We start from the raw sequence: 12,746 nt of genomic DNA on the forward strand, positions 1-12,746 counted from the left end.
CATTATGTGTGCCAAAATCTCTACTGTTACTACCTAATAATAGTTTGAACATTTACCGGCCTATTTCTTTTTTGTTTTCTTGTCTGATTAAAAATTCAATTTTGACTTTTTTAATTCGTACAAATGATATTAAAAGATGAGACATCCGAATATAAGACCTCGTGCAGAATAATTGTTTTTAATCTTTTGAGCTACTAGTTGTTTATTCGAGTCCTTTAATCTTTTGCTCTTTTTTTTGAAAAATTATATAATTGCATTCATAATTCAGCCAAAAAAGTCATTAGCCACAAAAGGCCAATGCAAAAACTAGCCACAAAATGCCCATTACAATAACGGAGCGGTCTAATATCAAAATTAAGGCAATATGATACGTCTCCACTAATGATCAAGCAAGATCGAAGAAACTCTGGCATTGAGATTAAAAACTTATAATTTTGTTCAAAAATATCATATGGATGCATTTTAAATTAAATTAATTGATTACACACAACTTGGGTGTAGAAAGCATTAGTGGGTTCCCAATAGAATTTCCACCATTCGTTTCGTTTTGTGTATTGGCGCCACCATTCGTTTCGTATTGTGTATTGGCGCCTCTCTCTCTCTCTCTCTCTCTAAAACATCAATTTCTTATAATAAAAAATATACAGGCACAGGCAAATAGGTTTTAATATATCACTTTCGTTTACAGAGGAAACTCCATCAATCTCCACTGCCCCCTGTTTTTAATGGTGGTTCAGAGAAATCGAGGCCGAGGAGGCAACTCGGAAGTGAACAGTGGTGAAGGAACCGGAGAGAATGGAACTGCAGGGGTTTCAGGGTACGAGCAGTTCAGGGACCAAAGGATCAAAGAGAACAAGGAGAGATTGCAGAAGCTGGGTCTTTTGGACTTCTCGCTGAAGCTCAAGCCGAAAGCTGCCCCTCCAAAACGTTCCCAGAGTCAGAGAGACCCTTCTGTTCAGACCAAAATCCACAACTCTGGGTCCCCGCCAAGGCGCTCTTCTAGGTAACCCACTTGTATCCTCTTTCGTTTTTGACCCTCTTGTTTGGGTTCCAGGAAAATGCAAAAGAAAATGGTAGGAAAGGTTAAAACTTAAAAGGAATTTCATTTTAAAAATTGTTTTTTTTGTTAGGTTGAAGACTCTGGCTCCAGTAAGTTATGTGGAAATTAGTAAGCCTAAAGGGAAGAGAGAGACCTCAGGGAGTGTTAATATTTGTATCAAGGAGGGTTCACAGCCAGAGATTTATACAGAGGAACATGAGAAGCTGTTGGGGGATTGCATGACAAGCTGGACTATGGGTGTGGATGGCTATGGGGAAGATAGAAAACGCATATATGATGGGGTTAAGGGAGAAACTTGCCACCAATGCAGGTAGTTCATGACTCATGTGATGGGTTTCTTGCTTTTCTAGTAACCACTGAAGATGACTTACTGTGTTTGTTGTAATCCCTGGAACTGTCGATATTTTTGCATTGTTGTAAACTTGCGACAAATATTATTTCAGATTTTTATTCAGTAAAGTTATGATTTGAACTGTGAAAAGATTTCATACTTTATACATATTAGTTGAACCGGCTTTAATGGACTAGCTGATAAAGATGTTCTTAACATGTCAGTTATGCAGAACATTCTAAGATTTAAAATACAATTTAACTGTAAGTCCACAAGCTTAGCCCATTCATGTTACACAGAAAAAAGTCATGTGGCTTGTTTGACATTTGAATCATTGTCCTGAAAAGGATTCTCTGAGCACCAGAGTTCGTCAATTTTCAAACTGATATAAAATGTTGTGTTGCCTTTTGATTCCTTCCTATTCTTCCTTGAGTTTTGCAATGCATTGGTTGGTTGTTGCAGCATTCTTATTTGTGCATGTATTAATTTCATACTTTAAACAGATTCGTTGAACCAGCTTTAATTGACTAGCTGATAATGATGTTCCTAACAGCATTGTCAGATTTTAACATAACTTATGCAGAACATTCTAAGATTTTAGATGCAATTTAACTCTTAAGTCCGCAAGCTTAGCCCATTCATGTTTACACTGTAAAATTTCACGTGGCTTGTTTGACATTTGAATAATTGTCCTTAAAAGAATTCCTTCAAGTTTCGAACTGATATAAATTGTTGTTGCTTCCTATTCTTCCTTGAGTTTTGCAGTGCATTGGTTCGTTGTTGCAGCATTTTTATTCGTGCATGTATTAATCTTTTATACTCAAAGTAATTTGTTTTCTGAATCTAAAATGGAAAATTATTTAAAGGGTTAATGATGATTGACGTAGGTCATACATATGATTTATAACTGAATGAAAGATGGTACCTTCTCAAGAGTATAGAAAAAGTGCCTAAATTTACTGTTATACTGGGTTCATTGTTTAATCTCACAATACATTCATCATGCGTTATTTGAGCTTACTTTTTACTTGTTAATTAAAGGTGTCCTTTCACTTTTTACTTGTTAATTAAAGGTGTCCTTTCACTTGGTAAAGTATGCTTAGAGATGACATACTTCCTTGCAGGCAGAAAACTCTTGGCCAGCATACACATTGCTGCAAATGTGACTTGGTCCAAGGGCAGTTGTGTGGAGATTGCCTATACACGAGGTAAGTTCTTTCTTAAGTTACCTGTTCAAAGTAACTTTTTTTGTTATTATTTTAATGCTTCAATTCTTACCAAAAACATGTAATGAATGAAAGGTTGTACATGTACCTTGAGAACAACTGACAAGACCTCAGAAGCATGTCATTAGCTTAATGTTTATTCAAAGAACTTGCAATCTTATATCTTTGTAATGAACCCTGATGGTCCTATACATTAAACTTTACCGTCTTCAACAGATATGGAGAGAATGTGATTGAAGCCAACCAAAATCCTGATTGGGTTTGCCCTGCTTGTCGGGGCATCTGCAACTGCAGTCTTTGCCGTAAAGCAAAAGGGTGGGAACCCACTGGTAATCTGTATAGGAAGGTTAACCCTATCAACCTTATTCATCCTGCATGCATCTGTGATTATTATATAATTTGGTGTAATATTCTTCTCTTCCAGCACCCCACGGTTTCTCAGTTGATAATCTTAGGTCCTTGCATGTCAGACTTAGTGAGGTCCTATCATCTGTTTGAAAAAAAGAAAAAGAAAAAAAAGAGAAAGGGTATGCATACAGGCATTCACTCATTAGAATCACTACATAGTTCGGGCACTGTGATTTTGGTACATAGTGAGCAAGTTCACAAATTAACATGGCTAACCAATTGCTAAATTTTGTTAATTTATCAGGTCTCAAAACTGGGTTACAAGTCGGTTGCGCATTATCTTATTCAAACCCGCCGTTCCCAGATAAAATCAGAAACCTCAGGTGCAGAGGTTGCTGAAGAGGGATCAATTCCCTCAGCAGAGCCCTCTTCACATGATGAATCTCTGGAAACAGCCAAAAGCCTCGATAATAGCACAATACATCAACCCGTGGACTTAAAGCATGATGATATGGGAGAGGGTTACTTCACTGCAGAAGAAGAAATGGGAGAGGTGCACTTCATGGGCATCAAGCATGTTGATGTCGATGATGTGGGTAAGCTAGATGCTGTTGCTGCTGGTGATACTGTTGATGGTGAGGCAAAGGAAAAGCCAAGGAGGACAAGGGTGAGCAGGAACTAAATATTTCAGGATTAGATTGTCTGACATGAAGGTGTTCTTAATACTAACTAGTCCTGGATCAACTGGTGAAAGGTTGGGTAGGGAGTCACCAAACTCTTTTTGAGCACAAATATTCCTCTTTGTTAGCAAGACAACTAAAAGAATGCCACAGCTGTAATTTTTTGTGGAGTTACTGATTTTACTCTAATATATTAACTATCTTTTTCATGGTCGGAGAGCTGTTCAGTGGTGACCCAACACGATTTTCGGATTTAAGACATTTTCCAAACTGTGACAGAAAATTAGAAGAAAAAAACAACAATAGAAGTTCCATTATGGAACAGCATTTCTATAATTTCAAAGGAGTTCTACAAAAACCAATGAGGCAGAAAAGTATACGGGTCTATTTCACGTTGGAACCACCTTTTACATCTTAATTTTGGGACTTGAATGATTAAAAAGATGAAAAGAAAAAGAAAAAAAAACTAACAAATAGGTGGAAAAGAAAACCGAGCTGTTTTGCAAATTACACGACGTTCACATATCAACATTGATTCAATTTATTTGCAGTGTCTCTAGTTAGCCCACAAAGCAAACCCCTAATAAGTATTTTACTCTATAATTTTTCTCTGTGCTCACCCTGATGCCCTGACTGGTGCATATAACTTCTACATATTCATAGGCATAGCTGCGAAAGCTTTTCGTTCCCGGGAAGACTTTGGGCGCCTAAAAATCAAGACCAGGTTGAATACAATAACCATATATTCGAGCTTGTGAGTTTGGAGACCAATCCATCAGAGCATATTCTAAAGAGCTGTTCCAGTTGTTGCATGATCATTGCAGAAGCTTGGAGAATAGGCCATACAGCGAGTAGCTTCGAAGATTTGTCACCTCATACCAGGAGTTGAGCACTTGAAGATGCTTGTCTGTTCCTGAGAATGCCAACTGTATGCTTAAATTGCAGTCAAAAGATCCCCCACTGCTTTTGCACTTTGAGTTTGGCACAGCACAATCTTCGTTGTTGAGGCAAACAGAATAGTCCCCGGAGCATGCCTTGCACCCAAATTTCTTCCAATACAAGTTTTGAAGAGTGCCTCTTTGGAATTCAAGTACCTGTTGAACAAATAAAATACAAGTTCAACTCAATGCTGCTATGAGAGAGAGAGAGAGAGAGAGAGAGAGAGAGAGTTGTGCATGGTTAAATGGGTGTACCAAGGTGAAACTAGTTATGGTGTTTGAATCATCAGCAACCAATGTTGGGAGTGATCTTGCCGCATACTTGCGTCCCGCGAACGCTACCATATAGCCACCAGCCTTAATCTGAAAAATTCATGAGATATGATCACCAACTTTTACTCTTAATCTTGTAATGTATGTGTAAATATAGTAGGAGATAAAAACTATCATTTGACATTAGAAGCTATTATAAATACATTGGGTTTTGAGTCTCATCACACCCTTGATCAATTTAATTACTCAAATTCTGAAACCCAACTAAATCTACCAAATCAGGAACAAATTAAAAAGTATGAGCTGATAGATATGGGACAAGGGACAGAAGAATCTTAATTCCATCCAAATAAGCCAAGTGTGCTTCAATATCGTACCGGGCTGAAGGTGCTGCTGTTGATAGTTAGGAGAGACATCTCATCAACCTTTGGCCTAAACACAGCAAGTTGTGCATTGTTTCCTGCGAGGTTTAGACGACTATCACAGGGTGAAAGCTGAGTCTGGTTGAATGAGAACGAGTCTTTCTTTGAAAATGCAAGACCAAAAGTAAAACCATCCAATCTCCGGATTTTTGCATCTGAGCAAGGATCATATACACTATTTGTATCAGCTGCATCTCCAACAAAAACCATCATCACCATCAACAGCATGGCCATGATCATCTTGATCTTCACCATTGTTGTTGTTTCCATGATGAACAGGTCTTGATCACCTTCTGCACCAATCCAACTCAAACAAGATGAAAAACCCAGCAACAATTTTGTATAGAAAAAGAAATGTTGGTGAGGTTGATTCAAAAGAATTAGTAGAACTTTTCCTGTGGTAAATACAATGTGCCTTTGCTGTCTTATAATACAATGCTCCTAAGCCATAACATTGATAACTCAAAAATCCAAGAAGAAAAAGACAAAATAGAAAGCCTAGAATCTCAACAGCAGAAACTAACATAGAATTTTTATAAAATATATACACAAAAACAAAAAGGAAAACAGAAAAAAAAACACAAAATTATACAGAATTAATCCACAAGAAGGACCCTAGTCTCAAAATTAATCAGCAAACTAATCCATATAGGAAATAAAATTATTTTAAAAAAAAAATAATGACCAAAACGTACCAATATCCAAAATGGTAATGAATGTTCTTCCTCCAATGCTCACAAAGGTGTTGCTGCAACAAGTTTCTATGAATTCTATGTGGATTTAATCAGTGATTAAGCAATTAAACGTGGGAAATAAAGAGCCAGGCAAATGGGTTAATGGATTTCTTAAAGAACATTGGACGACTGGTTAATTAAAATTTTCTTTGTAATAAAATTATTAGAGTGATATGAGGTTTTCTTTTGGGGTTTTGTGTTCCTTGGAATTGTTTTCATCCGATACACGCCAAACGGTTATCTCGGCAGACTGGCTGGATCTTGTCTAAGAGTTTAGGAAACGGTTATGGAAGTTGGTGCTCTTCACGTGGCAAATTTTGTAAGAAACAAAGATCATTAATTTTTTTTTTCTCTTCAATATCTATATATATGAAGCAAAATACAGATAATGATAAAATATTTAAAAAATCCTCTTGATTAATGCAAATATTAAGAATTGAAATTATTAATTAAATGAGGATAATATGGTAAATTCACACTTTTTCATATTAAAAAAATATTAAAATTAAAAGAAAAATTAGATAATTGATTCTATTTTTATGAACTACAACAACTCGTTATATTTTTTAATTCTAAAATAAATTTAAATTTATTTAAAAAAAAGCCTCTCGCAAGCTCCAAGAGGCTAGTAATTAATAATAGGTTAAATTCAATGGGTGCTATATGAAAATTCAATTTGGTCACTAAGAAAAAAATTTAGCCAAATTGGTCACTGTGTTTCCTAAAGTTTACAATTTATTGACATTCTATTATCTTCCGTTAAGTGCAATTTTTTTTTTTTTAAAGGAAGTGTCTTCAATCTTCTTCCTCTAACTCCACGAGTCAAGGTATATTGTGCTATTAGGGTTTAACAAATTGGGGAAATCTTTGGTTGAAATCGAAATTGTGAGGTATAAGGAAAATAAAAAAGGCAAACCAAATTAAAATGAAATCAACAACTTACCAATATATTTTGGTGTTCTATCACAATACGGTTCTCACTCAATCGATTCAGGCTTCAACGTAACATCAATTCATGACCTTATACCTCACAATTTCGATTTCAACCCAAAATTTCCTCTAATTTGTTAAACCCTTATATACCCTAACTCACTCATTAAATACTATAGCTACTCACTCTTTTAGTTGCCCTTTTTACCCCTCATCAGGTATTATTGTTCCCTTTTTTTAACCATCAACATGTGAGATTTCTTTTTTACTAGGCCAATATATATCAGAGCAGAGAGGAACATTAATGAGGTGGTTGCGATTTGGTGTTGTTCTGGTAGGTTGATACGATAATGGGCCATTAAGGAACTCCCCTTGAACAGAATAATAAGGGCCTAGGATCCGAGGTATTTGGGAATCAAACATAGTTATTAATGGCTGTTGGTTGGGAGACAGAGGTAGATGAATCAGTAAATGTAGGGGAGGAGGGGAAGGGAAGCAGATGCACAATGAATAGAGCGATCTTTTGATTAGAATCGTGATAAAATCCTTATTTATCCTTAATTACTGTTTATTTATTTAGTCCTTCCTCGCACAACGAAAGGAATGTTTTTTCAGACAGATGTGATGTGCCACGTGTCCAGATGCCAACTCAAAAATGGGATTGTCTTTTGAAATTAATGTTTTCTTTATTTAAGAAAACTATTTACTTAAACACTGTTAAACAACAGACCACAGATGTGACGTGCCACGTGTCCTAACGGGAACTGAAAAATGCGATTGTCTTTTTTTCCTTAATTCCGTACAGTACAGAAGGGCTTAAAACAACCCCCATCCAATATTCGAAGTCTCAAGTGTGCTGGAGCGAGCGAGCTTCTTTCTTCACTCTCCCATCTTCGTTTCTCAGTCCTCAGTTTTCTTCTCTCTCCATCTTCTTGGCTTCTCAGTCCACTCAGTCAGCAGCAGCAGTTACTTCTCAACAAAATCCTAAAAAACACAGGTTATCAACTGGGTTGCCTTTTCAGCTTAGAGTTACAGATCTGTTCCCTGTATTTATCTGTTCATTTTTATTTTTTGTTAAGTGTTTCTTCTTGCTTGTTTCTCTTCCTAGTTGCATCTTTGCTTCCACTTCGTCTGCTGGTTTGTGTTCCTTGTTATTTTGCTTTTTTAATTTCATGTTAGCTGCGGTAGTTTGTTTGTGTTCTGGGTGTTGGGTTTTTTTCTTCCCGTAACTCCTTTTTTCAGCATAAAATATTATTTCTTTAGTTGTATTGTCCCCATCAATGGATGAAATCATGTTGTTTTTGTAGTGAATTCCTGGTTATCTTTGTTTTTGGGTGAACTCTAACACTGTTTCTTATCAGAAGCTGAACTTCATGTTAGTTTGGTGGTTTGTTTGTGCTTCTTCGGTTGCGATTTCACCATTTATCTCTTCTTTTTCTGTTTAAAGATTCTTCCTTTACTTACCAATAATATTGACTGTACAGAGCATCATTATCAGCTCAAACAGAGGAGAAAATGGTGAGAAAAATATCCAAGAATGAAGAGGAGAAGCAGTCATTTTTCAAGCTTCTCGCTGGTTTCAACACTGACTGTGTGGTAATTAATTTCAATTTTCAACTAGTGTTGTGTATTTAATGTCCTGCACTTCATCTTGGAATGTTGTAATTTTGCAGTAGGTGTCTGTTTAAATTCTTTACCAAGTGCATATATTCTGAAATTTCTTTATCTTTGTTTTTTGTCAAGCGTATCCCACAAAAGTTCTTGAAACATATGTTGAAGGACTTGTCGGCGAGAGCAATATTGAAACTGAAGGATTCGTCAGATTCCTCATGGACTGTTACAGTGAATAAGACAAGAGAAGGTGCTGTGTATTTCAAGAATGGCTGGGAGGAGTTTATAAAGGATAACTCCTTGGGCACTGACAATGAGATGCTACAAATTTTCTATGAGGGAAAGATGCATTTCAGCGTAAGGATTTTTGGCAAGAATGGGATTGAGAGAACTGAAGAACTTTCAAGTTCCGAGGAAGAGGAGGAAGATTCTGAAGACAACACATCGGAGGATTTGGAAGCTGATTTTACCAAGATTGGATCACTTCACAACTCCCTTGCTAAAAATACTACTAAAAGGCCTCGTGGTAGACCAAGAAAATACCCTGTGAGTTCTTCGAAGCCTCGTCCATCGAAGTCTTGCAAAGTTGAATCGGGTATGTGATAAGATGTTGCTGTACCTATATATCATGTGCATATATCACTAGCGGAACCCATATATCTTATATCTCTGCTTGCTATGTTTCATTTTGGATGTGAAACTGCAGGTGAAGAACTTTCAAGTTCTGAATCCATTGAGCTCAATGATATCAAAGAAGAGGAGGAAGATTCTGAAGACAGCACATCTGAGGATTTGGAAGGTGTTGAGCCTGAAGCTTTCAAATCTAACTTCCCTTATTTTGAAGGCATCATCAGACAAACTAAATGTCAGGTAAGCAAGGCAACCTTTAACTTTGTTTTTATTCCTTTAGTTTAGCTTTAGGGCACCAATTTTGTTCCTCACTATCAGTCCTCTTTGTGCAGTAGACTTAACATGCTTAACAAGCATCCAAGAAATGAAATTTCTCATATATGCAGTTAGAGAAAGGATATATATAAAAGATAAAATATCACTGCCGTTGGCAGCAGTAACTTGCATTTACATAAAGTATATGTTAACTTGTTAAGGAAACGAGAATGTTCACGGTTTAGGCTTCTAATAACTTGATTCACAAGAAGCGACAGTTATAATTATATTTAAATGATTAACTGCAGGTTTTAACATATTGTTATTAAGCTTGGGAAATATCAATTTGAATGTTTAAGGCCATCAATTTGTATTTGTAGATGTTTGTGCAAATAATCTCACGGGAGAATATTCGCTTCTAGATCCTTCAACCTTCGATCTTCCTTCTCTCTCTTCCTCCTTTCCTGTAAAACAGATTGGAGTAAATAGACCACACCCGGGGGGTGTTGGCCAAAGGCCCTCCGATGCCTAAGTTAGTTCGAGTGTTTGTAGAAAAACAATAGCTAAGCAAAGGGTATGGAGTAGTGTTTATGTAGGGTGTGAACCGGGCGGCCGGAGCCGTGTGGAGAAAATATGGAGAGTGAAGAGGGAGAAAGAGCTTCGGGTATTTTTCTCGGGTATAAGGAGTATGGTTTAGATGTACCTTGAATGATGAATGAAGTCATCTATTTATAGGAGCCTCGGGGCTAGGGTTTCGTAGAGAATATGCTGAGTTTATTCTCTACCCAAATTCGTAGGGATCGAGTCGGACTGAGATAATATCTAATTAAATGATATTATCTCTTTTTATGGAGATAATATATGAGATAATGACATTATCTTCTCTTTATTAGGATAATATCTTAATTAATGATATTATCTTATTAAATAAAGATAATATCATGTTAATTAAGATATTTATCCCAATTAATTAATTGGCCAGATAAACTGGTTCAATTAATTAATTAAAAGAGATAATCTTCTTTTCCACGTGGCGCGCTGTGATTGGAGACGAAAATATCTGCTCCCACAGTAGACTATATTACCATGTAGAAAACTAGAATAAAAATCTTATGAATGTTTATCTCAGTTTCTTACTCTGCTGATTGGTGCTGTTTCAACTTTTGGTCCTCTCTCTCTCTCTCTCTCTCACACACACACACACACACACTTCTCCCTCCTCACTTGTCAAATTCTCAATTGACTAATTGGATTTCGCTCATGCAGTTCATCCCCACAGCCTTCTCTAGGGAGCATTTTCCTCAAGGCAAAGGTTTTAAGGCTATCCTGAAAAATGCAGAGGGGGGAAAATGGACCGTGAATTGTATCCCTAATTCCCCTCAGTCACACAACTTTTCTGCAGGGTGGTATAAATTTGCATCTGCTAACCAAATCCGTATCGGCGACACTTGCATATTTGAGCTTTTGAGCCGGTACCAGATAATGGTTCACATTTTGAGGAAGAGATAATGTGGGAACTTAAGCTAATTTTAATGGCCTTTGTTACTGCTTAATGTTGTATGGCAAATAGTTAGTTATATTTCGGATTAAGAAGTTGGATGTTGGTGCAAGTCTACTAATTTTTTTATGTTTAATAGTTAGAAACTTAATCAGTTCTGGATTATTTGTGACCTCAAATCTATTTCTATATAATCCTTTACATAGTTGGAAGTTCAACAAAATATTCCATCAGTTGAAGTTGGTGATCATTTGGCAGAAAATTTATTGAAAGAGTTGTGTTATTTTTACACTTATCTTATATTTCTACGCCACATTAAATTATAAAAGTTACGAACATTCTCTTCTCATCCGCCATTATTCTAAATAGCTAAATCCCTTAAAATTTGATTTGAGACTCCATGAAGTAGGAGATGGTGCAGTCAGTGTGTTTCTTTTTCACACAACCAATAAAAAAAAGTGATTTGCTTCCTTTTTTCAATTACCTGCCAACCCAATATGATCATGGACTCTTTCTTATTTTTTTTCCAGTCAAATTGCATTGACTATGATTTGTACAGCAGTTAATAGCAATGTGAATGTTTTATTAAAGAATTTACCAACCCTACTGCAGTGCCCATAATTATTGCAAATGTAATTTTTTTTTTCTTTTTATTATTCTGGTAGTTTGTTTCTTTGAATATTTCATTTGGATAGCGAGAAAAACATGCCATATATATTATATATCCAAATGAATGAGCACAATAAACATGCCTTGTTCTTCTTGTTATCAATTTTAGGATGTGAGAAAAACAAACGCTGATGTGTGTAAACATCACATTCTCTTGCATCAAGATTCGAGTGCATTTTTGCTTTTGATCTTTACTTGAGATCATTAATTAGCTATTCTTTGAGAGGAGAAAAATTATTGCGGAGATAACATTGTTTTGTTATCTTCGATCAATAATGTTATGACATGTGGAAGTATTATCACGTGTGTTATAGCATTATTGGCCAAAAATAGCAAAATAATATCATCCATGTTTCATAAAAGTCTATCTCCTTTGAGAGAGGTGTGGTGCCGGCCTCAAACGAAGTTCCCTTTGAAGTACATACTAAACAAGAACTTGTTGACATGGGAGATGGGAAGTGAAGGTTGTCTCTGCCAGTGGAACTCACTTCTTTTCTGCAGGGTGGATTTGCTTTTGCAAAAAGCTAACCAAATCAAGCCCGGCCATACTTTGCATAGTTGAGGCATTTTCCGGAAGTGGGGGTTTGATGGTATTTTGGTTGAGAGCTCTGGTTTCTAACTCTCCATTATTTCTTTTCCATCTAATGATCTGCTTCCATATGAAAAGGTGTACAATAAATATTATTTCTTTCCCCATGCCTACAATACAATGATTATTGACTTCTTGATTGATTAAATAGTGAAAATGAAAATAAATAAATAATAAAAATTACCAACATATGCTATAATAAATCACTAATTCCTTTTATATAAATATAAAAAAACTATGGCTATCATGTTCAATCATGAATGCCTACACCTACCCTGCGTGCGTAGCATAAAAAGCAGCAGTAGTTGATTGTGTCTTTTGCTTACTCTGGTGAACACTAACAATAAGTAATTAATCCTCTACTTGATAGAAGTGGAAGTCCATCTAAGTTTATACCAGTGAACAATTGTCACTTTTCCTTATTACCCTTTCATTTAGTGTCTATCCTATCCACATGTATAGTACTTATTTCATTTGGATATATAACATGATGACATAACCAACAGTCCTGTTTAGTGATATTTATCTCCGTTTGATTTGAGGAGGTTTTAG

The 12,746-nt window shown here is 36.0% G+C and overlaps 3 protein-coding genes across 3 annotated transcripts; 2 read left to right on the forward strand and 1 right to left on the reverse strand.

Moving 5' to 3' along the window:
* The first annotated feature begins 448 nt into the window (after positions 1-448).
* On the forward strand, positions 449-3,859 carry LOC103335481 (uncharacterized). The gene is made up of 5 exons (XM_008238491.3): positions 449-1,003; positions 1,131-1,370; positions 2,516-2,599; positions 2,834-2,963; positions 3,270-3,859. The coding sequence occupies exons 1-5, from the start codon at positions 726-728 to the stop codon at positions 3,645-3,647; spliced, it is 1,110 nt and encodes a 369-aa protein (XP_008236713.3). The 5' UTR covers positions 449-725; the 3' UTR covers positions 3,648-3,859.
* A 159-nt stretch (positions 3,860-4,018) lies between these two features.
* On the reverse strand, positions 4,019-6,241 carry LOC103335461 (uncharacterized). The gene is made up of 4 exons (XM_008238470.3): positions 5,974-6,241; positions 5,234-5,571; positions 4,839-4,946; positions 4,019-4,739 (listed from the first exon to the last, which is right to left on the reverse strand). Exons 2-4 carry the CDS (start codon positions 5,546-5,548, stop codon positions 4,461-4,463), a joined length of 702 nt encoding a protein of 233 aa, XP_008236692.1. The 5' UTR covers positions 5,549-5,571; positions 5,974-6,241; the 3' UTR covers positions 4,019-4,460.
* Positions 6,242-7,762: 1,521 nt separating this feature from the next.
* Positions 7,763-11,168, forward strand: LOC103335460 (B3 domain-containing protein Os01g0723500-like). The gene is made up of 5 exons (XM_008238469.2): positions 7,763-7,939; positions 8,427-8,538; positions 8,686-9,148; positions 9,260-9,423; positions 10,705-11,168. The coding sequence occupies exons 2-5, from the start codon at positions 8,458-8,460 to the stop codon at positions 10,945-10,947; spliced, it is 951 nt and encodes a 316-aa protein (XP_008236691.2). The 5' UTR covers positions 7,763-7,939; positions 8,427-8,457; the 3' UTR covers positions 10,948-11,168.
* The last annotated feature ends 1,578 nt before the right edge of the window (positions 11,169-12,746 follow it).

This window comes from Prunus mume, linkage group LG6 (assembly GCF_029339155.1).
Source record: "Prunus mume cultivar Tortuosa linkage group LG6, ASM2933915v1, whole genome shotgun sequence".
Taxonomy (NCBI): Eukaryota; Viridiplantae; Streptophyta; class Magnoliopsida; order Rosales; family Rosaceae; genus Prunus; species Prunus mume.